The sequence below is a fragment of the Mus caroli genome, chromosome 4, assembly GCF_900094665.2.
Source record: "Mus caroli chromosome 4, CAROLI_EIJ_v1.1, whole genome shotgun sequence".
NCBI lineage: Eukaryota > Metazoa > Chordata > Mammalia > Rodentia > Muridae > Mus > Mus caroli.
This window is the reverse complement of record NC_034573.1, coordinates 108,549,855-108,573,901: the sequence shown is the minus strand read 5'-3', so window position 1 is coordinate 108,573,901 and position 24,047 is coordinate 108,549,855. Positions and strand designations below refer to the sequence as shown.

The window sequence follows — 24,047 nt, the reverse complement described above, 5'->3', positions numbered from 1 at the left end:
CCCATTCCAACCAGGTCACACCTATTCCAACAAGGCCACACCTTCAGTTGGTGCCACTCCCTGGTCCAAGGATATACAAACCATCACAGATGCTAATAGGGTCTAATTTTTTTTTTTTTTTTTCTGTCAGCTTCCTCTCTAGCCATGCTGGCTGTGCATAAGCTGCTTTCTGGACCCTGCAGTGTTTTATCATATTTTGTCATGATGACTCTTTATCTGTTGCCTGTCAGTACTTGTCACTGTATCAGTACATCGCTCTTTCCTTCATGTCAGGTTTTCTTTCAGAATAATGATAAAGCGGCATGTTTATATGCGTTGTTGGTATCAAGACATGATCTCGCTGTGTAGTCCTGGCTGTCCTGGAACTCACTCCGTAGACCAGGTTGGCTGCAAACTTACAGAGATCTTCCTGACTCTGCCCTCTCTAACTGTTGGCATTAAAGACGTGTGCCATCATGCCTAACAACCTTCACCCTCCCCCACTTTTAAATCTTGTGTTATGTGTTCATGTGTGTGTTCATGTATGTGTTTATGTGTGTGTTCATGTGTGTGTTAATGTATGTGTCCATGTGTGTGTCATATATGTGGGTACAGGCATGTGCATGTAGATGTCAGAGGGCAGCCTCACGTGTCAAACCTCACTTTTTATCCCGTTTGAGACAGGATGTCTGTTGTCTGCTATGCCAGGCTTGCTGACCTAGGAGCTTTTGGGGATTCGCCTGTCTTCCTCTTTCTATCTCCACAGAAGCACTGGATTCCAGACAGTTGTGCTACTGTGCCTAACTTTTACATTGGTTCAGGGGATTTGAACTCAGGTCTCTACGCTTGCATGGCAAGTGCTTTACTCAGGGAGCCAACTCCCTACATGAAGTATATTGTATATGTATGTTTGTATGTATGTATGTGTGCTGTGTGCATGCCTGTATGCGTGTAGGAAGCCAAAGATCAGCTTTAGTTGTTCTTTACCTTGTTTTTGTTTTGTGGAGTGTGTGTGTGTGTGTGTGTGTGTGTGTGTGTGTGTGTGTGTGAGAGAGAGAGAGAGAGAGAGAGTGCAAGCGCACTAATTTGGAACTTAGCAATTAGACTAGGCTGATTGGTGGCAAGCCCCAGGGATGTACTGAGATCCACCCAGTGCTGGGCTTACAGTGCTCCAGAGGCGCAGGCTATGTCGCTTCATCACACCCTTTGTTTAGAAAGTCAAGACTATTTGTGAAACCCTGAAACTAAGTGTTGCAGAGACGGTTGGCTTCAGGATCTCCTTATCATTTAAACATATTAAATACTCCCATAGAATGTGTGTTTCCATGGGTTTTGCTGATTAATTATTTACTATATTAGATATAGTGAATGCATTAAAAGTTACCAGAGGGATGGTGAGATGGCTTACTGGGTTGTCTCCTGACCTCTACCCATCTCTCTCTTTCTCTCTCTCTTTCTCTGTCTTACACTCACACACACACACAAATAAAACACTTTTTTTTTTTTTTTTGGTTTTTCGAGACAGGGTTTCTCTGTGTAGCCCTGGCTGTCCTGGAACTCAATCTGTAGACCAGGTTGGCCTCAAGCTCAGAAATCGGCCTGCCTCTGCCTCCCAAGTGCTGGGATTAAAGGCGTGCGCCACCACGCCCGGCAATAAAACACTTTTAAAAAGTTATTAGCTACTGAGAAAACTTTAGATCACAGGAATACACAGTCATGTTTTCCAATAGCTGTGAGAGCAGTTGTATCATATGTCACACTGTGTGGCCCCAAGACACTCTGTCTCATGAGAGAGTAGGTGTGAACAAGGAATAGTATCTTAGAGTAATTTTGTAAATAGAGTCCCTGAAAAGTTCTGGGATTACTGGTCCTTGGGATACACTTTGAGAATTGCTTATGTGTGTGTAGTGTGTATGGTGTGTGTGTAGAGAGAGAGTGTAAGGTGTGAGTACATAGAGTGTTTGACTTTTCTTTTTTTTCATAGAGTGTGTGTATGTGTTTTGTGTGTGTTTGTGTGTATTGGATATGTGTGTGTATACAGATTGTGTGGTGTGTGTGTGTGTGTATGTATGTGTGTATATATATATATATATATATATATATATATATAGAGAGAGAGAGAGAGAGAGGTGTGTATAGAGTATGTGTTGTGATGTGTTCCATATGTTTATGTGGTGTGTGTGTATAGAGTGTGTGTGTGTGCATGGTGTATGTGTATACAGAATGTGTGTGTTGTGTGTGTGTATAGAGTGTGTGTGTGTGGTATGTGCGTGTGAAGCATGACAGTGTTTATATGATGTTTTTATGTGCTTCTGCTAACAAAGTAACAAGAATGGTAGCATTGATTAACTAAGTCTACTCTCAGATGCACCCAGCCCAGTTTCCTCTGAAGGACGCTAGCCTCGAGCCTGCGCCGAGACAGGTGCTCTGTCTCAGAAGGGCAGGTGCCTGCACCTCTGCCATATCAGGTAGGTCACATGATCTGGAAACTAGGAAAACCGATATTCCCATGGAAGAAAACCCAGCTTAAGCACCACAGTTAAGTTCTAGAGGACTTGTAAGGGCTTGTCAGGATGCTGGCTGACAGTCTGCAGTGTCTCCGTATTCAGTGTCACATGTGGTGATGGTCCCGCTCTGTGCATCTGATTGTTACAAACTTGCTCACATCCACATGGGTGTGGTTTACTACTGCATGGGCAGTGTACATTAGGAAGTGAGCGTGTCGCCACCTCTCACCTGTGCAGCCTCTGCACCTCTCACCTGTGCAGCCTCTGCACCTCTAACTGGAACCACCCCCTACTCCCCCACCCCAGCCCCATGCCAGCGAAACGAAAAGTTGGGCAAATTCATACAAAGGTGAGAGTTCTGGTGGCTCCCTTTGAGCGTCCCTGGAGACAGGTGGCCTGTGTGACTAAAGCGGCCTCATGTTGGTCTTGGCACAGTTCTGTCCTGTGTCCTGGTGTTGTGGTTTGAGCATGTTTCCCTAAGTAATCCTGTAGCAGTCCTCCCTGCCAGCAGAGAAAGCTCACATTCCCCAGCAGAGTTACTGTACCAGCTCCCCAGGCTTAGGCTAGTCCAGACATCACCTCTTGGAAGCGACAGCCATTAATTACCGCCATCCCATAATGTCTTAGCCTTGTTTGTTCAGCAGTTTCACCGTTGGCAGCAGTTATCCCTGGGCAGGTAAATAGTGGCTTTGTTTGCTCCGATAAGAAGATAGCAGGGTTCCAGCGTGGCTGTCCTCCATCCCGAGGTGCAGTGGTTTGTCCTCATTCGCTCTGTGCTTCTTTTAAGGCAGGGTCTCTCTGTGTAGCCCTAGCTGGCCCAGAAGTCACTCTACAGATGAGGCTCGCTTGGATTCAGAGATCCGCCTGCCTCTGGCTCCCGAGGACTGGCCATTGTTGTTTCTTTGTTTGCTTTTTGTTTGTTTTACAAGACTGTGGGGCCACTGCATAGGCTTAAAGGTGCAGGGTCTTAGGGAAGGAGCGGGAAGGAGCATCTCCCTCACATCCATAGCCATATACTGTTCAGTACATTAAGAGCAGAATGGTCAGGGCTGTTCTTACAGAGGACCCAGGTTCAGATCCCAGCACTCACATCAAGTGTACCTCCAATTCCAGCGGATCTTCTGCTGCTTCTGACCTCTGCCAGCACCCGCACCCACACCCATGTGCACACGCCCACACACAGATACACAACTAAAAATAAAGCAAATCTATACACAGAGAGGAAAGAACAGCAGAGGCTAGTGGAACTCATTAAATCTGAGGCTGTTGCATGGCTGTAGTTTGGGGTTTGTGACAGAGAGCATTGCATTCTCTCCGTGTGCTTTCCCTAGCGTTTGCTCCATCACTTGAGACAAGCTAGCTTTGGCTCTGACCGCTTCTCCCCCGTGTTTCTAGTCTGGGTTACACATTCTGCATCTACATGCAGCACAGAGCAGAGTCCAGCGAGCTGGCCTGCATGGGGCACGGCCATGTGCCTTCAGGTACATATCATTAGCTGCTGCTTTTGAGCTACACTGTGGTTTTCTGGGCATACTGCCATTTCCCAGCCTTGCTTTCCACATGAGCCCCTACCCCTCTGTTTCAGGCAGGCCGGGCAAAGAAGGGTCAATCTCTCAAACATGGGTGAAATACAGTACGATTTTCCCCAAGTCTGCACTCAGCTTTCTGATTGTTTTCATAGCAGTCACCTTTTCTGAATAAAAAGTATGTATACAACTTTTTCCTTTGAACACCATTAAGACAAACAAGATTTTATATATATATATATGTATATGTATATATAAGTATGTATATGTGTATATATATATATGTGTATATGTATATATGTGTGTGTGCATTATATACATATTATATATACATACAATTATATATACATATGTTTGTGTGTATATATATGTATGTGTGTGTATATATATGTGTGTGTGTATATATATATATATATATATATATTATACACACACACACACACACATAATATTAAGACCACACTTTAACAGCTCCTTTCTGAAGACTCCCAGCTCCCTCTAGTAAAAGTGATAATGAATTCACCTGTGCAAAACCAAATGGTTTCTTCCTGTGAATTTTCACTCCCTATATCTCTCCCTGGTTCCAGTTACAGGCATGAGCCCCTGCTCTCAGCCTTTCCTGACTCCTAGCAAGCATGAGCAATGTAGAGTGCATGTTATTACTGTATGTGTGGTGTGTGTGTGTTAATGCTGGTGGGCCGGTGGGCATAACCGTTGTGCCTTGCCTGTCTGCATGTCAGAGGACAACCCTTGAGAGCTGGTTCTCCCCTTCCACTGCAGGATCTGGGCATTTAACTCAGGTTGTCAGGTTGTAAGCCTTAATCATAAGTTTTACCCACTGAGCCATCTCACTGACCTGTCCCCCTAACCTCTGCTTTTAGAGATTTATTTTTTATTTTCCAAGTACGCACATGTGCCTGCCTCCATGTATGTATATAATGTATGCATGTATACTGCATTTGTGGCTGGTTCCAGTGTGGATCAGAAGAGGGCATCAAATCCCAGAACAGGATTTACAGATGGCTGTAAGCCACAGTGCTGGGAATTGAACCTGGGACCCCTAGAAGAACAGCCAGTGTTCTTAATTGCTGAGCCATCTCTCCAGTCTGTGTTCAACTTATTGATAACAGCAGCGTGACTCATTTACAAAGTTCATGCTTGAGAACTACACAGTTGGGTCACCAAAAAAGTTGCACTACATCTGTCTTAGTTAGGGTTTTACTGCTGTGAACAGACACCATGACCAAGGTAAGTCTTATAAAAAACAACATTTAATTGGGGCTGGCTTACAGGTTCAGAGGTTCAGTCCATTATCATCAAGGTGGGAGCATGGCAGTATCCAGGCAGGCATGGCGCAGGAGGAGCCGAGAGTTCTATGTCTTCATCCAAAGGCTGCTAGTGGAAGACTGACTTCCAGGCAACTAGGGTGAGGATCTTATACCCACACCCACAGTGACACACCCATTCCAACCAGGTCACACCTATTGCAACAAGGCCACACCTTCAGATGGTGCCACTCCCTGGTCCAAGGATATACAAACCATCACAACATCCTAGCATGTTTTAAATACATGCCAACATACCCGAGACTGTGATTAGCAATAGCATATTTTCCATCTTTACTCTTCTGTTTCCTTTGTTGTTGTTAGTTTTTAATTATACTTATTTATCTGTTTGTGTGTATGTGGGGGGAGTCATGTGCCAATAGCCTGGTTCTCTCCCCTACATGAGTCCTGGGGCTAGAACTCGGGTGTTTGACCAGTGCCAGTACTTGCTGAGCCTTGACCCCTGTTTCCTGTTTTGTTTTTGTTTTTCTGTTTCCTAGTTTTAAAAACTCTATATTTAACTTTTGTTTAGGAAGTCACTGTGGGGCTGGGACCAGTCAGGAGAAAGACCACATGGCAACTAGAACAGGCAAATTTATTAACTTTATCATATTTATTCCTTTTGTGTGTTTGGGTGTTTTGTCTGCATGTATGTCTGTGCCCGATGCCTAAAGAGGCCAGAAGAGGGTGTCTCATCTCCTCGAATTGGAGTTACAGATAGTTGTGAGCCTTCATGTGGGAGTTGGGAATTGAACCCAGGTCCTCTGAAAGAACAGCCAGTGCTCTTAAACTCTGAGTCACATCTCCAACCACCAGTGAAGTTTAATATAAGGATCATTAACTGAAAGAGCTGGGATACTGTGGGATTGATGAGTGAGAAGCAAATCAAAGGCAGGTGGCCCAGTGGGCAGCATCTGGAACCAGCAGCGAGATGTATGCAGGGAGACATAGCTCATACTCACTCGGAGGCTGTGTTGGGGCAGGCGTCGAGAGATTAGAGCTCTGCAGCCCTGGTACTGGGGGTCCTCACTGTGGAAAACCCTGACATTTCCTCAGTAAACACAATGAATGTCTAGTTCAGACATACACCATTCTGAGGCATATTTACCCACTGATGCCCCAAAGTCTATCTCCACCAGCAGTTAGAAAGCTATGTCTATGTGAAAATTTATAGTTGAACATTTGTGGCAACATTATTCAAACCAAAAGAAGAAAGAACTCAAATCCCTACCCACGACAGATAGGTAAGTAAGATATGGTACGTCCATATAAGGGAGTATTCTCTGGCAATAAAAAGCAATAGGTGTTGATATGTGCCACAGCAATCAAGAACCTCAGACTCATTGTTAATCGGTAGAGGCTAACCACAAATACCCACGTATTGCATGATTTGGTTTTTATGAAATTCCAGAATAGGCAGGCACAGCCCTGGAGATGGGAAGTAGATTAGAGTTGGAGCAACAAGAGGTTCCATCAGATGGGGTCAGCTAAGGATGCCTTTCTAGACAAGTAGCACATCTGAGGAGTGACTATGGTGGTCTGTACATCTCTGAGTGCTGTGATTATTCTTTTGTTGTTATTGTTTGAGTCAGGGTGTCCCTCTAACCCTGGCTCTCAGGGAACTTGTTCTGTAGATCAGGTTGGCCTTGAACTCAGAGATCCTCCTATCTTTGCCTTGTGAGTGCTGGGGTTAAAAGTGTGTGCCACCATGCCCAGCATTTTGTGAGTATTTTAAGAGCCACTAAATCATATACTCTTTAAATTTATTAATTCTTTTTTAAAAAAAATATGCGCCGGGCGTGGTGGCGCACGCCTTTAATCCCGGCACTTGGGAGGCAGAGGCAGGCGGATTCAGCCAGGGCTACACAGAGAAACCCTGTCTCGAAAAACCAAATAAATAAATAAATAAATAAATAAATATGCATGTGTGTGCCTGTGTGTGCATGTGTGTGAAGATACCTATGGAGGCCAGAGGCATCATGTCTTCAGTAACTAGAATTACGGAAGTTGTAAACCACTTGACATGAATGCTGGGAACTGAACTCAGGTCCTCTGGAAGAACAGACTATACTCTTAACCATGGAACCATCTGTCCAGCCCCCAGGGTGTGTGTGTGTGTGTGTATTTATATATGCAAAGACCAGAAGAGGACCATAGATCCCAAGGAACCAGAGTTATTTTTTGAGACAGGGTCTCACTATACAGTTGTAACTGTTCTGTAATTCCCTACACACTGGCCTCAAGAGATCTCTGTACCTCTGCCTCCTGAGTGCTAGGATTAAGGACAGACACTAACATGCCCATCCTCTAAGGAGCTGGAGTTAAAAGCATTTGGGGAATGCCTGTTGTTTTGTGGGGGCTGGAACTTAAGTTCCATGGTTTCGCAGCCAGCATTCCTAACCACTGAGCAGCTTGCCAGCCCTGAATTACTTACTCTTAATGGGTGAAGGATAGCTCAAGTGCTTTTAAAAAGTAAAGAATGGGGCCAGCTAGGTTGCTCAGCAGGTAAAGGCCCTGGGTTTGGTTCCCAGTGCACATATATGGTGGCTCACAACCATCTGTAGCTTGGGTTCCAGAGGATCCAGGTCCCTCTTCTGACCTCCACAGGCACTGGGCATGCAGGTGGTGTACAGACATGCAACGCAGACAAAATGCTGATGCACGTTAGTGAACCAGAATTGTCCTTGCTGACCTCCAGCCTGTTCTTGCTGCCTTTGCCATAAAGTTCAGAGGGGCCAGTTCTCCCCATGACCTCTTAACCCCGTTTGCTTGGTTGCTTCTCAGACAGTGCCGACCTCCTGTGACTTCTGCTGGTTTTGGTTTGTTCAGGAAACCCTTCAGACTCTTCCTTTTATCTTGTTCATCTTTTTTCTTTTTAATCAGTTACAGCCTTTATGACCCCCCCACCCCCCACTGTATTTCCAAGAGGGTCCGCTTTCTCTCCCATACTACTTATCTTTTACGGTATTCCCCTCAGCTCTTTGTGTCCCTGTGTGTCATCCACCTCAGCCCCCTGCTGATTTGACTATTAATGCCCTTGTTGCTTTATGGTTTGTGATGGTTAATCTCGATTGCCAACTCGATTGGACTGAGAAAGACCTAGCTAGCGATTTAGTAAAATGAACTTCTGGGTGTGGCCTTGAGAGTGTTTTCAAAGAAGATTAGGCCTCGAACACTCCACCGACTACGGATTGCTGGATTCAGATTTGAGTAGCCCTTAGGATGTAGAGCTGTGAAAGGTGGGGCCCAGATGGAGGAAGTGTAGCTCCTGTTATTGCCCTGGCTACTGTGTGACTCCCTGAGTGAATCACCTCCCCTTCACATCACACTCTGGTGCAGTACCCAGCCTTCCTGCCTCACCGTAAGCCCGGAGACAGAAGTCTAGTGGCCGTGGCCCGATGCCTCTGAAATTGTGAGCAAGAGAGAGAACCTTTCTTCTCTTTGCTTCCCTCAGGCGTTTGGTCATAGCAACATGAAGGTAATTGCATATGGTATTCTTTCCCCTGGAGCTCTTTCTTTGCCCTCTGCCCCTGGTGTGTGTTTTTAAAATGATATTTAGGGGAGGGGAGGTGTAGAACTGACTTCTTGCTGGCGCTGGAACCCAGTGCTGCACCCGATGCCGTGGAAGCACTCAGCATCTAAGCTACACCTTGAGCTCTTGTTACGTCTCCCTGCTGATCTTGTTAATGGTCTTTGCTGGTTCTCTGACTTTTTTCCCCATACTTTCCTTGATTTGCTGTCTTGACTTTTCCTGCTCTTTCCATCGCCATTGCCGTATTTATATGTAGCCCCTGTATGAACCATTTCTTCACTGTTACGATCTGTTTATTTGACACACGGTGGAACTTGTTATGTTGATCAGGTTGGCCATCAGCTCTGCCACCTGAGTGTGGGACTAAAGGAGTGCGCCACTGCCTGGCTCTGCTAGTGTTCTGATGCAGCTCTTCTCAGGATCTCCCTGTTTCTGTCTTTGGTGCTGGGAATTTGAACCCAGAACCCCATGCTCTGCCAGCGAGGTAATCCCTAGCCCCCTCTTCACTTAGAGAGATGCTGAAGTCTGAATGGAGGCAGGTTGTCTGAGCTAGAGTCCTGCTTTGTCGCATGCTAGGCTGTGATCTTAAACTGCTGTGCGCTTGGATTTCTTCACTATGAACTATAGATGATAAATTCATAGACCTGATAAGCAGAACTAATAAATTTACTCAGATAAAACTCTTAGAGCGGTGTCTGGTCCACAGTAAGTGCTATGTGAATATCAGCACTATTAATTAGTTTATTGCCTGTGATTAAAACAAACAGTTGTTCTGAGTAGAATAATTTCATTTATATTAACTGTTTACATCTATCCAGTCAAGCAATAAATTCTGAAGAGTTGGATGTTGTGTTGTTGTTGTTGTTTAAGAATTGATAAACTTTTCAGGAACTGGTTTGGGAAACTGGTTAATAAATTATATGTGAAAACTTCTAGTGAGCTTGTTTGAAAAGTTTTCACGGGAGGATGCCCTAAAAGTGCCTTGTGGCTGTGCATGGTGGTGTTCCTGTCCCTAGCTGACGGCTGAGGGTCTGCGGCCCTGGTGCTTCTATTCTGGGTGCACTTAGTGCAGAAAATAACCAACTAGAGTATCTTAGAAATGGTTTGGAGGCAGCTTCTTTCAGCCAGTTCAGACTTTTGTATAACTTTCTTCCTATGGCGCATTAAGGCAGTCCAGTTTTCAGTGGTCTGCATGACTCTTTTAAAGCATGTCATAACCTATTGAGTCATCAGGTAGTCCACAGATGAGTTTGTGAACACGTACCAGGGCACAATGGCAAACAAAACAGCAATTTTCTCTGCCTGGGTGAGCCAGAGTCTAAATGCTAGGTGGTCATACTTACCAACTGTAAGTGCACTGTGAAAGGGGACCATCTGCACAGGGTGGGAAGCATCCAACAGCAAGCCTCTGCCTAAAACGTGAGGCAGGTAACAGATGAGAGTGGAGAGTGAGTAGGATTGGCTGGAGAAAGCGTCTGGTCAAAGAGTTTCAGCCATGGCTGCAGGCTCGTTCTCAGCATCCATAGCAGGGGGGTCTGTAGCCACCTCTAAACTCCAGCTCTAAGAGATTCAATGTCTTCTTCTGGTCTGCAAGTGTGGCATACTCACACAAGTATATCAATAAAAATAAATCTTTTTTTTTTTTTTTTTTTAAGAGGTTTCACCAGAGGCCCAGCCTGGGCTATACAGTGAGACCCCATCTCAGAACAAGTGGGGAGCAAAGGCTTCCGCTTGACTTCGGGTAGGAAGGATACACTCCAAACACTGACAGTTAGCTGGTGGGAAAAAGAGGCTTGTGGAGGGGACTCGGGGTGATGGGGATGGGAAGAGAGCTCGGAGGGCCTGGAATGGTGTTTGAGGAAGTATCCTACGGAAGGTGGGGCATTTATGCCCGGAGGGAATCATATTGGCTACTGTGTGTGAGAGTCGGGAGGGTGAGGATGGAGGCCACAGGTTTCTATGAGGCTGTTATAGACCCGAAAATTACAGTGGGCTGGGAACAGGGCAATATAGTCTCCTCAATAGGGTGGGTGGAGGCGAGGCTTCCAGGTATAGCCAGAAGGTAAATTTCCCCAGGCTTGTTTGACGCCTTGTTTGATGGCTTGTTTGACTGTGTTGGGAGTGTCCAGCATCATTGCCCGGCTTTCTGAGGAACTCCTGTTGTGTGTGAACTTTTCCAGTTGTGAGCAACTGTCTGTTTATCCCTGATAAGGCACTGACCACAGACCAAAGTACAGTTCCACCAGAGTCCCGCATGGTGAACCAATGAGTTTATTAAGTTAAAGAGGATGAGTTCGAGGTTACTTACGGAGTATTAGTATCCCTGAAACACCCGCACCGCCAGTAAGCCCCACCCCAGAATGGAAAACAACCTCCCCGTGGCTGCATAGATGGGGTCTCCCACTTCAATAAACCTTCTACTTCCTGAGTACTCCCTTGTTACCTCCAAAGATCACGAGGCCACGTGCAGCGAGCGTAGACTCACACAGCTGAGAAGATCGCTTAGGAGGGGAGGCTGGAATCTCCCAGTTAGGTGCAGTGATCTTCCTGACCCATATTCTGAGAGAAAATGTCAACCAGATGGGCCCGATCTTGAAGGTCACTTTCAGAAGTCACAGCTGCCCCGAAGAAGATGGCAATGGCCGAGTTCTACATCACCTGTGATGGATGGTCAACCTCAAGGAAGAGGGGGTCAGAGGGACCTGTGACACAGCGAGCTGACAGTAGCAGTTGAGAGCGTCAACAAAAGGATGGTAAATTAAGACATCCCCTTGGGACAATAGCCTGAGACAGATGAGTTCCCTCCCTCCACCCCCCGCTTTTCTGAATATTTCAATTAAGCAAATCATAGGCTTTAGGGCTGAGCAAGGTAGGTGAAGGGGAGGGAGAAGCAGAAGTCCATAGAGAGTTCAAGGGGTCACAGAACAGAAAAGTGAATCTGTTGAAGCCAGTGGTTGTGACAGGAGTTCTAAATGATCTGTAAAGGGAAAGACTAGGATTAATCATTTGGTTTGAAGTAGAATTGGAAGTATCAGGTTTTCAGTATGTAAAGATGTAAAGGCTGGTGCAGGTGCAGGCGTAGGTGCAGGTGCAGGCACAGATTCAGGCTCAAGTGCAGGCACAGGTGCCGGTAGCACGTGTGCACATTTGGGTGTATGCTCACTTGTACTGCCCAGCTCATCCCCTAAAAGGACCCACGACAGTGAGGACATAGGACATCTAGGTGTTGGGTTTCACTTTGTTTCTGAGGTGCTGAGAATGGAGCCCAGGGCCTCACACATGCTAGGGAGGCGCTGTTTCTTGGTGTGTATGTAGCAATGCTGCTCTTGAATTCTTTGTTCAATAAAGGGGTCCATCGGTTAGACTGACTCACAGACTGCCATGTGTCTGTGAGCCTGAGGTTGTGGTCACCACCTGGCTGCACCAATTGAGATGACACTGGTATCTGCCCTTCCGCCCCCTCAGAGGAAAGCCCCTTAGAATCACTGTGTTTTGGAGGCAGATTGAACATTTGTACATTTTTAGTTCTTTAGTTCTCAGAGGAAAGTTAAGACCTAGAGTCCACTGTGCTGCTAGAGGTTCAGTCTCTGGGGCCCGGGAGGCTGCTCAGCTGGTAAAGTACTGCCCTGCAAGCATAAAGACCGGAAATGACATCGCCACACACATGAAATGCTGCGTGTTGGCACTCATGCTCTCAATCCCAGCTCTGGGACCTGCTGGCCAGCTGGTTGGTCTACACGATTGGTGAGCTCTCGGTTCAGTGAGAGACCTTGTCTCAGAAAACAAGGTGGTTTCTGGGGAAGGACACCCCATGCTGAAAACCCACACAGACAGACAAAAAGACCCACAGAGTCTCGGCTTTCTGTTTCACTTCGGAAACTTTGTATATTGACTTTTATAAAGACTGAAAATAAATATATGAATAAATAGATCGTGAAATATACCCCTCCAAATCTACTAAATTTCTCAAGATGTCTGTCTGTATATATCTATCTCTGTCTATCTATCTATCTATCTATCTTTGTGTACATGTGTACATGCCTGTGTGAGTTGATGTGCACCGGGTATATGCAGGAACGCTTGGAGGGCAGAAGAGGATGTTGGCTCCACTGAGACTGGAGTTACAGACAGTTGTGAGCTACCACGTTGGTTGTGAGAGCTGAACCAGGTCCTCTGTAAGAGCATCGAGTACTCTTAACCTCTGAGTCATCTCTCCACCCCCAAATCCAGGCATTCCCATTTGTTGTTGCCAGTGTGAGACTATACATACACATACCCCTCTCTGTAGATCGTTTCCAATAGCAGTGTGTCTAGGCTGTGATCTGTGTTGGGGTATGTTTCCAGTAGCTGTGTGTCTAGGGTCTGATCTGTGTTGGGGTATGTTTCCAGTAGCTGTGTGTCTAGGCTGTGATCTGTGTTGGGGCACATTTCTGGTAGCAGCGGGTCTAGGCTCTGATCTGTGTTGGGGCACATTTCTGGTAGCAGCGGGTCTAGGCTCTGATCTGTGTTGGGGCACGCCCTTTGTTACATTTTCTGTGACAGGTGTGTCAGGTTCCGCATTACTCCCTGGGCCTGGAGGATGGACTGTCCACCTTCTGTGTGCGGTGGCCAGCCTTTGTGAACTGCATCTCACACTCTCCTGCCCTTTGGTTTCCATCTGGGATCATCTGGCAAAAGGCAGAACCACAGATCCAAGCGTGAGCCAGAGAGGTCGGAGTGTTCTGTCACCCATGACTGCTGGCCACCTTCTAGTGGAAATGGTACCATGCATCCCATTGCCTCCATCCAGCAGCGTCTTCTCTCTTGCACCAGCTCGTTCACGGCTTTCTCTTCTCACCCTTTCAGAAGAGGGAAGCTGCCTCCTGCCCTCGCTAGTCTCTCAGCGGCTCCTTTAAACCCTACCCACACAGCTTACAGAATCCTGCCATCACACCTCCTCCGGGATCCCTTCTGCGTGTGCAGCCTGCTTCCTGTCAAGGCCAAGCAGTCACGCTGCAGAGAGGCCAAGCTCTGTGGCTTCCTTGCTGTCTTAGTCAGGGTGAACTTAGTTTGCTGTGGACAAAAAAGGGAACTCTTGTAAGGACAATGTTTCACTGGGGCTGGCTCGCAGGCTCAGAGGTTCAGTCCATTATCATCAAGGCAGGAACATGGCAGTGTACTGGCAGGCATGGTGTAGGAAGAACTGAGAGTTCTACATCTTCATCTGAAGGCAAACAGAAGACTGTTTTCAGGCAGCTAGGGTAGGAGTTTAAAGCCCACACCCTCTGTGACAAAACTACTCCAACAAGGCCACACCTCCTAATAGTGCCACTCCCTGGGCCAAGCACATACAAACCATCACTCTTGCTAATTGGGTATTTGAACTGTTGTTAATTTTATCTTTTAAATCCTTGTTGCTAATGGGCATTCCTATACAGGACTGGTTTAAAATAGTGTTTATATGCGTACATGGCGTGGCACACACATGGAGGTCAGAGGACAACTTGCAAAAGTCTGGTTCTTCTACCATGTAGATCTCGGGATTGAACTTGGGTCATCAGGCTTAGCAGTAAGCCCCCTACCCACTGAGCCCTGCATAGGACTCCTCACTATTTGCTGCAGAGTTGAGTTAAGGTGTAGGAGTATTGAAAATCTCAATTATGGAGGCAATACTGTGACTCATAACAGTTGTAATTCTGAAGTGTAATCAGGGGAAAACAGATGCCTCCTAAGGATGCACCACCCATGCTGTTCCCTAGGAGCAGCCAGCATAACAATTGTGGAGCTACTCAGGCCTTTATATGTATATGTTTAGATTGAATAAACATGCGTATGTGTGCATAGATAAACTCGTGCCTATATGTCTGTGCATCTGTCTGGGGGGGCTCAGGGTCAGAGCCCACTGTCCCACCATGCCTCTTTTGTAGCATGTCAGTATTCCTGCCTCTTAATAATTACAGATTGAAGTTAGTTCTGATATGAGATATCAGCGATATTTGTGACACATACGTTTGGTCTTCACCTCTGTCTCCTGACTCTATAACTCCTAATGTCTTTAGAATACGTGATGTCTCGGTGTGTGTTAATGGCTTGACTGACAGCTGGCTGCTGCTGTGTGGCTGCAGGATGGGGATTGAATAGCTTAGTTACTTAGTTTCTGTTGCTGTGATAAAAATACCACAACCAAGGCAACTTATAAAAGAAAGCCTTTGATGGGTGGCTTACAGTTTCTGAGGGTTAGGCCATCGTGTCAGGAAGCATATCAGGCGACAGGCACGTCTCTGGAGCAGTGACTGAGAGCTTACACCTTGAGTCACAAGGTGGAGAGGGACACTGGGAATGACTTTAGTCTTTTGAAACTTTAGAGCTCACTCCCAGTGATACACTGCCTTTAATAAGGCCACACTTCCTAATCCTTCCCAAACAGTTCCACCCGCTGTGGGCCACATATTCAAACACAGGAGTCTTTGGGGACCATTCTTACGCAAGCCACACTTTTCCAGAAGGGACTGAGGTAAGAGTGAAGGGTTGGGACCTTTAGTCTCACTCCCCAGCCTTTTCAGGGAGAGTAAGCTGATACAGTGGCCATTGTATAATGATTTCCATGTTACAACGTTTCCACAAATCCCCAAAAGATGGAGTTAACAAGTGAAGATTCCAGGGTGCCAACTGCAGAGGCCATGGAAGCCCCTTGTCTCCTTTCCTCCGTGTTACCTGGCATGTCTCTTCTGCTAAATGTAGTGTTTCTTTGAGATTTATGAGCTAGTCTGTCAAATTAGTGGAACCTAGGCAGGCGGTCTAGACAATCCTGATTGTAGGTCCTGGGTCAAAAGTACTGGGCAGTCTGGCTGGGGCTTGTGATTGGCATCTGGCGTGGGTCTGTGGGACTGAACTCTCAGCCTCTGGGATCGGATGCTGTCTGCTGTCTCCAGGTAGATGTTACCAGAGCAGAGTTGGAGGAGAGGACTCCACTGGCCCATCAGTAGCTGCAGGGTCAGTGAGAGCTCCACGTCTGACCTCTGTCCACGTGCGCCTCTCTCCATGTGCGCACACACTCATGAGGAACACACTACATTCATTTCTCTTGTTGGCTGTGTCCTCTGGTGAAAGCCTTATCCATTTCTCTCCGAATTCATTTTTAAGCACTTTACACTTTGAATTCACTTTACAGATTGAGTTGCCATGATGAATGGAATACTTTTCATCTTACATTTTCTTTTTAAAAATATTTTATTTTGGCTGGGCGGTGGTAGCACACACCTTTAATCCCATCACTTGGGAAGCAGAGGCAGGTGGATTTCTGAGTTCGAGGCCAGTCTGGTCTACAGAGTGAGTTCCAGGACAGCCAGGGCTACACAGAGAAACCCTGTCTCGAAAAAAAAAAAAAAAAAGGAAAAAAAAAAACAAACAAAAGAAGAAATATTTTATTTTATTTCATGTGCATTGGTCTGAGGGTGTCAGAGGCTTTGGAACTGGAGTTACAGACAGTTGTGAGCTGCTGTGTGTGTGTGTGTGTGTGTGTGTGTGTGTGCTGGGAATTGAACCAGAGTCCTTTGGAAGAGCAGGCAGTGTTCTTAACCACTGAGCTATCTCTTCAGTGTCTCATCTTACATTTTCTAATTGCGTATTTTTGGAATGTTTTTAAAGAAGCTCTTAGCTTTTCTGTAAATTAATCTTATAATTACCTCCTTTATTGAATTTTCTGTGTGTTCTGCTGTCTTCCGCAGTGAGACAGTAAGGGAATTCCCCCAGTTGTAAGGGAAAAGCTGTCCTAAGGGGGACATCCATCATCTGCAAATTGCAGCTTTTTATCACCTTGTTATTCATACATTTTTGCTACACTTATCTCCACACTGTGTATGTTAGGGTTGGATGGGCGTGCCGTAGTGCATGTGCGCAAGTCAGAGGGGCTGTGGAAGTCACGAGAGACTGTTCTCTCCTACCACGTGGTCCTGTGGAATGAACTCTGCTCTTCAGGCTCAGGATAAAGCAAGCTCCTTTATCCTCTAAGCCATCCCACTGGCCCGTTATTAATATTTATACTACATATGCCTTTTTCATGTTATTTGGTTACTGGGTTAAGTGATTGGGACTGGGGGCAGGGTCTGACCCAGGGAAGTCTTCTTGGACCATGGATACAAACAAGTTTGTATCAAAGGGTGTACAGAAGGTACTGTAGCAAAGTGGATGGAGAATGGGTTCCAGGCAGGCCCTGGGATGGGAAATGAGGTGGCGTTCAGAGGGTGCCTGGTGCACAGGGCACTGGTGAGACTGAGAGAAGCAGGGCAGCCTGAAAAGTAGCAGGGGCTTACCCTATTGAGCAGAGTTTAGAATGAACAAGAGATTGTTAGCAGAAGATGCCTGCCTCCCTATTGCTGGAGCCAGTGAATATGTTACCTCACTTGGCAAAGGGTCTTTCTAGATATAATGAAGATTATGACCCTTTAAAGAAGGCAGTAAAGCCTGGATTATGTAGACAGGTCCAAGGTAGTCATAGGAGCCCTGAAAAGTGAAGGAATTTTTCCAGCTGAAAACAGAAGCAAGCTGCTACAGAAGGACAAACTGGAGAGAGAGAGAGAGAGAGAGAGAGAGAGAGAGAGAGAGAGAGAGAGAGAGAGAGAGAGGGGGAGAGAGAGAGAGAGAGAGAGAGAGGGGCATAGCCTGCAGGACTGATGGGGGCCATGGAGAAAGCTGGAGAAAAACTGCAGGAGCAAAGACTGGTCCTTCCTGCATGGGAGCGAGCCGCAGGAAGGAGATTCGGGCAGCAGCTGGAGTGAGCATGGACTCAGGCTCTTCTCGGGAGTTTCTGGGCAGGGCGCAGCCTGTGACGCACCAAGCAGAGCTACTCCGTGGTGGGGGTGTTGGCCTCTAGGACCCTGAGATAATAAATGTGTTTTACTGTAAACTGTTTAGTCTGCCCCGACCTTGTTTTAGCAACAGAAGAAAATGAATCCAAACAGGTTTGAGCGTGGAAGTAACATTTCAGATCTTATGTTAGAAATGACTCTGAGCTGGGAGTGGTGGCACGTGCTTGAAGCCTCAGCCAGCACCTGGAGGCTGAGACAGAAGGATTATAGCTTTGGGGCCAGTCTGGGCTACACAGGCCACGATCTAAGTCAGCCTAGGTCTAAGTGTTAGAGACCCTGTCTTGAAAATTTGAAGCAGAACCAAATAACGGTGCTCTGTGCCAAATGGATACGGAGAATAAAAACGGATTTGTCCGAACACAGTGCCAGTGTGACTAGGGCAGTGACGGTGGGATGGCATGTGACAGTGTGACGGTGGGATGGCATGTGACGGAGGAGTTCCTTGAGGGCTGGAGAGACGGTTAGTGGTTAACAGTGCTTACTGCTCTTGCAGAGGGCTGAACTTTGGTTCCCGTCTCTCAGCTACCCATAACTCAAGCTCTGGGGGATCTGAGGTCCTCTTCTGGACTCTGGAGACACAACACGTATGTGTATACAAATCCCACCATACATGCAAGTGTACACATAATTTTATGAGGGCTAGAGAGGTGGTTTAGTGGCTACGAACATGTATTGCTTTTTCTGGAGGATCCAGATTGAGTTCCCAGCACCTATGCTGGGCTGCTCACGACTGCCTGTGACTCCGGCCAGCAGAGGATCTGACACCCTGGTCTGGCTTCCCTGGCACCTGGCTGCATGTGGTGAGCATGCAGGCATGTAGTACACCCATGAATAAACACACGAAAATCTTTGAAAAATCTTTTTCTAAGAAATCAAAAGGCTGGAGAGCTGGCTTGGCCATTGAGAACACTTGCTGATCTTGCAGAGGATCCAGGTTCGGTTCCCTGTATCCACATGGCAGCTCCCAACCATCTGTGCCTCCAGCTCCAGGGGATCTGATGCCCTCTTCTGGCCTCTGCTGGCATCAAGCACACACATGGTGCACACGCATACACACATGTGTATGTGACAAAACACTCAATACACATGAAATCAAAATACATTTTTACAAAACTTATTTGAGAGCTTATAATCGCCAGAAATCTGCCGTCCACAGGAACAAGGAGAGGACATGTATGTCTAGAAACGTCCCCCGAGTGCCCTGCTGGGATCAGTGAGTGTCATGCATTTGGAACGATCTTTAGAGTTTCTTCACTATGCGGAGGAAGACTGCTTAATATCTTACTGGCTTTTCCTGTTTGTTTTTAGGTCATGTAGGAAATTGTGAGTCATGTGAAGATGGGACTCTTGGTATTTGTGCGCAATCTGCTGCTAGCCCTCTGCCTCTTCCTGGTCCTGGGATTTTTGTATTATTCTGCCTGGAAGCTACACTTACTCCAATGGGAAGACTCCAGTAAGTATGGTCACCGTAGTTCACCCTTTACCATGCAGCTGCAATTCCTGCGGGACGGAGGCATAGAAATCTCCCGCCGTTCTAGTTGCTGGGGCCTGAGACCTTTGATGCTTCCCCTTCCCCCCAACCCCTTAAATCTGCATGCTGTGGCAAATCTCCGCTTCCTTTCCGAGCCCCGTGAGCATGTGCCGCTCTTCACGTCAAACCTCAGACTGTACCCGCATTTCTAGTTCCCGAAGGCTCTCATCTCCTTTGTTAGTAAGGTGTCCCGACCCTTACTTCTCACCTACTGCCTTGGGTTGGGTGTTGAAGCTGGTTGGTTTCTCGGCCCCCAGAATTCCACCTTTACTTTTTCCTTGCACTTTCAGTTTGATATTGTCTTTGTTTTATTTTCCCCTGAGGAGACGTTGTCTCCTTCACCTTTGCAGCCCTTTGGTTTTGTACTCACACCTAACTAGAGTACCAGGAACCCAGCAACCCCCAACCCCTTCCCTCCACATGAGCCTCTGGTCTCAGGTGTGACGTGGTATCTCCCTTGTGTTCCCCAATGTCCTCTGAGTCACAGGCACGCAGTTGATGTGATGGCATTACTTGTCACCTGTCATTGTACACTCTATTTTTGGCTGTAGCTTGAAGCATCACATAGGGAACTCCTCACGGCTCTTCTTTGGTTATTTTGTTTAATCTTAGCCCGCTGTAGGGGACACTGTGTTGCCAAATCTGATTCCCACTGATGTGTGAATCAAGGCCAGTTGTATCTTTCCGGAAAGCTCCTGGGCTTCAGTGTAGAACTGGTCTATAGGGTAAGGTCAGTCTCCAGGCTGAGGGTAAGCTGAGGCGGAGGAGCACAGCTGGTGACTGGTCGCCGCTAGACTGAGGCCCTAACAGAGAGCTTTGCTGGGTGGAAGATCGGTGTTTGTCACGTGATCTGAACTATATGCATATTTTAAGCTGAGATTTAAAATACTGTGTTAAATCTTTATTGCGTTGTATAGATTGTGCCTCTTAAATGTTCAGCTTGGACCTGGGCTGGGACTGGGGCTCAGTTGGTAGAGTATTTACCTAGCATATACAAAGCCCAACACCAAACACAACTGGGCATGGTGCTTCACACCTGTAATTCCAGTACTCAGGAGGTGAAGTCAGGAGGATCAGAAGTTCAGGGTGATCCTTGGCTACATAGTAAGTTCAAGGCCATCCTAGGCTACCCAAGACTCTGTTTAAAAGAAAAAAAGTCTAGCTTGCAATTATCACTACTTTGTATTTCAAGAAGTTACTCAAAGTTCTCTGCCTTGATTTATTTTTAGAGTTAAAGTTGAGTGTTCCAAGGTAAGGAGCATCCGCATCAGACAGTGTAGAATTCTGAATGGTGACTCTGTGTCAGTGGAGAACATGTCCAAGAAACAGAGCCCCCCTCCCCCATCGAAGTCATAACTAAGGATCAAATAATATTTTCCTACAGAAGTAAAAAGGAATTTATATTATGGAAGACCCATAATGTCAGGCATTCAGCCAGACAATATAGACATTTTATTTCATCTAATTTAATTCTTAATACTGGTCTGTGAAGATGTCATTAATCTCCATTTTCCAGTTGGACAAACCCCAGCAGTTAATTAATCTACCAGGGTCACACAGTTGAGCTGGAGTTAAGCTCTAATTTCCCATCTTTAAGACCCATTTCATGTAGAAAACTATAACAAATGCTGAAGAGAGAATTTAATTCTGTAATCTACTTGATAAAAAGAGAAAGGGTTCTCAGAGAGGGAGTGAAAAACAAGAGAGAGAGAATAAGGGGAAGGGACAGAGAGGGGAGGAAAACCTGTAAAAGAAGCTGGCCACCCAGCAATCCCGGCACCTGGGAGGCAGAGGTGGTCGGATCTCTAAGTCCCGGACTAACCTGGTCTACTTAGAGAGATCCAGGTCAGCCAGAGCAGCACAGTAAGTCCTGACTCAGAAAAACATAAAGTAAAACAAATCTTAAAAACAGTTATTACAAACAAAAAATAGCATAGAAACTATATGCTGTGGTGCACACGTACAAGCCCAACAGCTAAGTAAGTAGTTTGGGCTCCAGGCCAGGACACTGTTTCAGAGTAGATAAGCTGAGCCTGGTGGCCCAGGTCCTTCATCATAGCTACTCAGGAGGCTGACACAAAAAGAGCAAAAGCGAAAGATCTACGTGGGCTCCACAGGGAGTTCCAGGGCAGCCTGGGCACCTCACTGGGATCTTGTCTCAAAATTTAAAAAACTCTCTTTCCTCTCTCTCTCTCTCTCTGGAAACATGGCTATCAGTAAAGTTGTGGCCTACCATGCAACCCTGGGTTCAGTCCCCAGCACTGCACACACACACACACACACACACACACACACACACACATACAGAGGCACACATACACTCATATACATACATACATATATATGCATACACTCACATACACACATACTCATGCTAACACATATATACATACACTCACATACATACATATAATATACTCACATAGACACATAAACATATACTAACATATACACAATCACATACATATATACACCCATATACACACTCGAGTACACTAACAAACTTCTATACACACAAACACTCACATACACACATATACAAACACACATATATGCATACACTCATATATACACATACATATCACACACATACATTAATGCACATATACCCATACAAACACACCTGCATATACACACACACACTGACATACACGTTTACACACACACACACACAGATACATGCATACTCCCATGCTCATACACACATATAATACACACATATACTTATATACACTCTCATGCACACTTAAACACATACACACATGCATATATATACTCACACACCTACATTCACATGCACACATGAACTGTAGAGTTATATTTATTATTATAATGTAATGACACACACACTTGTTTTTTGCACAGCTATTTTTGTAAATTAATAAGCAAGCCAGCATAGTCCTCGGGGTTAGACAGCTTTAGGCATCTTCCCATTTCATCATTTCCAAGCGGGGATGCAGTGCTTGTGTTTCTCTTTGCCCTGATTGTTTATCTGAGCCATCACTCTGGCTAAAAGGTAGGTGGCTCTTCCCAGAAATGATTCTAGTGTCCTGTTCCATGAAAACTATGCATGTTAACTTAAAGTTCTGTTATTCCTTGTTAGTAAAATGAATCTTGTAGTATTTCTCTCTGCGTGCTAAGATCCTTAAATATTTTTGCCACTGTGTTTAGTAATTATAGTAAGTCCCTTCAGTTTCCTACTTGTGAACAATTGTAACCAGAAAGGCCCTAAATACACGCTGCTGATCTGATTGCTACTGAACATCTTATGGAGCAAGTCAGTTGGAAACTGTGTCTGATATTTATAAAGGACGGGACGGGCTGGACCAAGCTAATGGATGTAGAACATATTACTAAATAAACTCTTAGCTCTCCCTCTTAAAACCAAAATGGAGGGACTGGAGAGATGGCTCAGTGGTTAAGAATGTATTCTGCTCTTCCAGAGGCCCTGAGTTTAGTTCTCAGCACCCACACTGGGTGGCTCACACCCACCTGTAACTCCAGCTCCAGCGGATCCAACATCCCTCTGGCTTCTGCAGTTACCCCTACACACACGCACATCCACACCCACACATAGGAAAAAGAGAAAAGAAATCTTTTCAGGAGGTGACTTGGAGGGCGGCATTTGGCAGTTTTCAACCTTCCTGATGCTGTGACCCTTTTATATAGTTCCTCGTGCTGTGGTGACCCCCAACCATAAAATGATTTTTGTTACTCCTGCGTAACTGTAATTTTCTATATATGAATCATAATGTAGATGGCTGCTTTGCAGAATGCCTGCCACACAGTCCATCAGGGGTGTGACTCAGGCTGAGAACCACTGGGTTAAACTTTCTGCTCCCTGTAGTGATAGAGTAGCCAGTGTCAGAAGTAGCTTTAGCTCCATAAAGAATTGTTCACGCAGACCAAATCAGCTGTGTCAAACAAGGGGAAGGAGCATAGATTTCAGCACCTGTGAAGGAAAACCCTGAGGGAGCCCACAGCCTCTCAGCCTCCTGCTAGGATACCACTGTTCAGAGGTCAGTGTGGGACTGGCTGTGGTGGTTTCTGCTAGTCAGAGAGACCAGGAGCAGCATTCAGGGCATTTGAAACTATGGGAATTTGTGGAGTGGCCCACAGACATCTGTGGGAGGATTCCAGGGAGTCTGAGCTGTCACACATGGGGCAGAAATACCGAGGCTTCTGATCTAGTGCTCTGGCCTAGGATTCCATAAAAGAGGTGGCAGAGCAGGCATGATGGGGGAGCTAGGACACCAGAGACCCTGCCCTGCAGTGGAAAGCTCTCAGCACTGGGTAAACAGCGGAGTCACTGAAAGGCTGTGCCCTTAGGTGTCCACAGAGCTTCTAGCAAGACAGTGTTTGAAGTTCAGGACACCTCAACCTTAGAAAACAACTTGTAAGAAGTTACACATACGTGTGCATTTGTCAATAACTATTACTCCAGTGGAGTGAAAACTTCTGTCTACAAAAAGATTTGGAAACAAATGTCTGTGGCAAATTTATTTGCAATAGGCATGTACAGAAAACACCTTCAAAATCTGTTAGTGACGAGGGAGTACACTGCTGTAGTGATGAGGGAGCACACTGTGCTGTAGTGATGAGGGAGCACACTGTGCTGTAGTGATGAGGGAGCACACTGTGCTGTAGTGATGAGGGAGCACACTGCTGTAGTGATGAGGGAGCACACTGCTGTAGTGATGAGGGAGCACACTGCTGTAGTGATGAGGGAGCACACTGCTGTAGTGATTAGGGAGCACACTGTGCTTTAGTGATGAGGGAGCACACTGCTGTAGTGATGAGG

The 24,047-nt window shown here is 46.1% G+C and overlaps 1 protein-coding gene across 4 annotated transcripts in view; it reads left to right on the top strand.

Annotated features, from left to right (window-relative positions):
• St3gal3 (ST3 beta-galactoside alpha-2,3-sialyltransferase 3) overlaps positions 1 to 24,047 on the top strand; it is a 204,733-nt gene that overhangs the window by 8,613 nt on the left and 172,073 nt on the right. For all 4 annotated transcript variants that reach the window (XM_021161386.1, XM_021161383.1, XM_021161382.1 and 1 more), the window contains exon 2: positions 19,024 to 19,168. In XM_021161386.1, coding sequence (XP_021017045.1) covers positions 19,054 to 19,168 — 115 coding nt within the window. In that variant the 5' untranslated portion in view covers positions 19,024 to 19,053. The remainder of the gene's footprint in view (positions 1 to 19,023; positions 19,169 to 24,047) is intronic.